The 2,287-nt window shown below is 32.7% G+C and overlaps 1 protein-coding gene across 1 annotated transcript; it reads right to left on the bottom strand.

Moving 5' to 3' along the window:
- Window positions 1-1,329: 1,329 nt before the first annotated feature.
- On the bottom strand, window positions 1,330-2,043 carry LOC114381688 (uncharacterized mitochondrial protein AtMg00810-like). The gene has a single exon (XM_028340920.1). It carries the CDS (start codon window positions 2,041-2,043, stop codon window positions 1,330-1,332), a length of 714 nt encoding a protein of 237 aa, XP_028196721.1.
- Between the last annotated feature and the right edge of the window lie 244 nt (window positions 2,044-2,287).

Here is a 2,287-nt window from a genome sequence, read left to right as displayed (position 1 = left end):
TACACAGATTTTATTGTGCATTTCTTTCTTAATACAATAAAAACAAGGTTTCATTGCATGAGAGCATTTTTGTTAAGCAAGTGTTAACTAATTTCTTATAATTTATATAATAAATATTTTTTTTGATTTTTTAAAGTCCCTTAACTAATATTCTAAAAGCACTAATTAATAATACTTTTCTTTTTATTACATTTCGTAACAACTCGAAGTGGGTGCCGATTGCATTTCCCAAGAAGGACCAAATGAAAAAGGTTGAAATGAGAACAAATGACTAGTTGTGCCCATTATACAAAATGTTCTAGGCCGATGGCTCAAACCCTAATTGTTCTAAGAATTACAACCCAAATTCTCAAGCTGTAAAAATAAACTAAAAAGTACAATAAAATAGAGAGAAAAAATGAAAGGGACACATCCTGTTTTTTAACTGACAAACACTTTGTTTTTTAGGAAAACAACACAGTGGCTTATTGCACGATTTCCGATCTTTTCACTTTCAATTTCACGTTTTCGATTTTAAATGAGCTTCCGTCGATATCTCGATCATGTTCTTGACATGTGATCAGAAGAGAGCATCTACGAAAGCTCTATTCTTCAGCCTATTTATATCACAAAAAGAAATTGGTTGAAAGATTAGAAGAATTGGAAGAAAATTCTAGTATATTTAATTCCTTAAACTCAACTCTTCCTTTTTATTTCTTTGGTATGTCCTGGTCTCCTCGATGTTGGAGTGGTGCCTATAGTGTTGATTTAAAGATTGTTCAAGGTAATGTTTTGATCACTAACAGAATCCATGATTTCCATGGAAGCAATGAAAACTTGCAGAGAAAGCTAAGAGAGGAGAAAAAATTTAGTGAGAAAGATGATTATCATTGAATAGAAAATGAGAATTAACTATCTAGAGAATTGGTTAGTATAATTTATATAGTTGGTTATAATTGATTACAAGAGTAGTTATAACTCACTAAACTAACTCTAGTTACAATGTAATCAATCTGAAATAACTATGATCAAGCTAAATCTATGTTAAGATCCCCCTTCAAGCTATGAATGGATATTGGATATTTCTAGCTTGGAATACAAAAATTGAAACGCACTAGGCAACAAAGGTTTGGTGTATATGTCTGCAAGCTGATTTGCAGAATTGACATGAAGCAACTTCACAATGCCTTTCTATAACTTCTCCCAAACAAGATGACAATCAATCTCAATTTGCTTTGTCCTCTCATGAAAAATAGGATTTGTAGTTGTGTGAAGAGCATATCGATTGTCACAATACAAGATTGCATGTTGCTGAAAAATGATTTTGAATTCTTCAAGCAAAAAGGTAAGTCATTGAAGCTCACAAGCAGCACTAGCTAATGCTTTATACTCAGCTTCTGAAGAACTTCTAGACACAATATCTTGTTTCTTAGATTTCCATAAAATCAAAGAATTACCAAGATGAATGGCATAACCAGTAATAGATCTCCTTGTATCAATATAATCAGCCCAATCTGAATCACTAAATCCTTTCAAATGAATTTGACTATCAACAGAAAGAAAAATCTTTGCACTTGGAGACCCTTTGATGTATCTGAGAATCCTAAAAGTAGCTTGTTGATGAGCTGAGGTAGGTTCAGCAACATACTGACTTAAATGCTGCACAACATAAGTGATATATGCTCTTGTGTTGGCCAAATAAATCAGTCTTCCAATTAGTTTTCTATAGGAAGAAGCACCCTCAGTTGAAAGAGGAGAACTTGAGTGTTGATGAATCCTTGTAGTATAATCAAAAGGAGTGGAAACTGGTTTAGATCCAAGCACACCAGTGTCATTAAGAATATCTAAAGCATACTTCCTTTGACATAAATTGATCCCTGCAGGTGTTTTGGCTATTTCAAAGCCTAGAAAGAACTTCAAATCACCCAAATCCTTTACCTTGAAGGCATAGTCCAATAACTTTGTAATATTTTGGATCTCAATCAAATCATTACCAGAGAGAACAATATCATCCACATACACCAATAAGGCAGTAATAGATTGAGGACCATGCTTAATAAACATAGAATAATTAGATACACATTGAGTGTACCCATGAGAGATAAGAAAAGAAGACAATTTGGCATACCATTGCCTATTAGCCTACTTCAAACCATATAAAGATCTCTGAAGTTTACACACTTTTCTTGATTTATCTAACTGCATACCTGGAGGAAGAACCATATACACTTCCTTATTCAAATCACCATGTAAAAATGCATTATTGACATCTAATTGGTTCAAATATCATTGATTTACATTTGTTAAT

The sequence above is a fragment of the Glycine soja genome, chromosome 13, assembly GCF_004193775.1.
Source record: "Glycine soja cultivar W05 chromosome 13, ASM419377v2, whole genome shotgun sequence".
NCBI lineage: Eukaryota > Viridiplantae > Streptophyta > Magnoliopsida > Fabales > Fabaceae > Glycine > Glycine soja.
The sequence above is the reverse complement of the archived record's forward strand: the minus strand, read 5'-3'. Positions and strand labels throughout refer to the sequence as shown.

Excerpts from the sequence above, each read along its gene's own strand:
- LOC114381688 (XM_028340920.1), bottom strand. The coding sequence starts at position 2,043 with ATGTTTATTAAGCATGGTCCTCAATCTATTACTGCCTTATTGGTGTAT.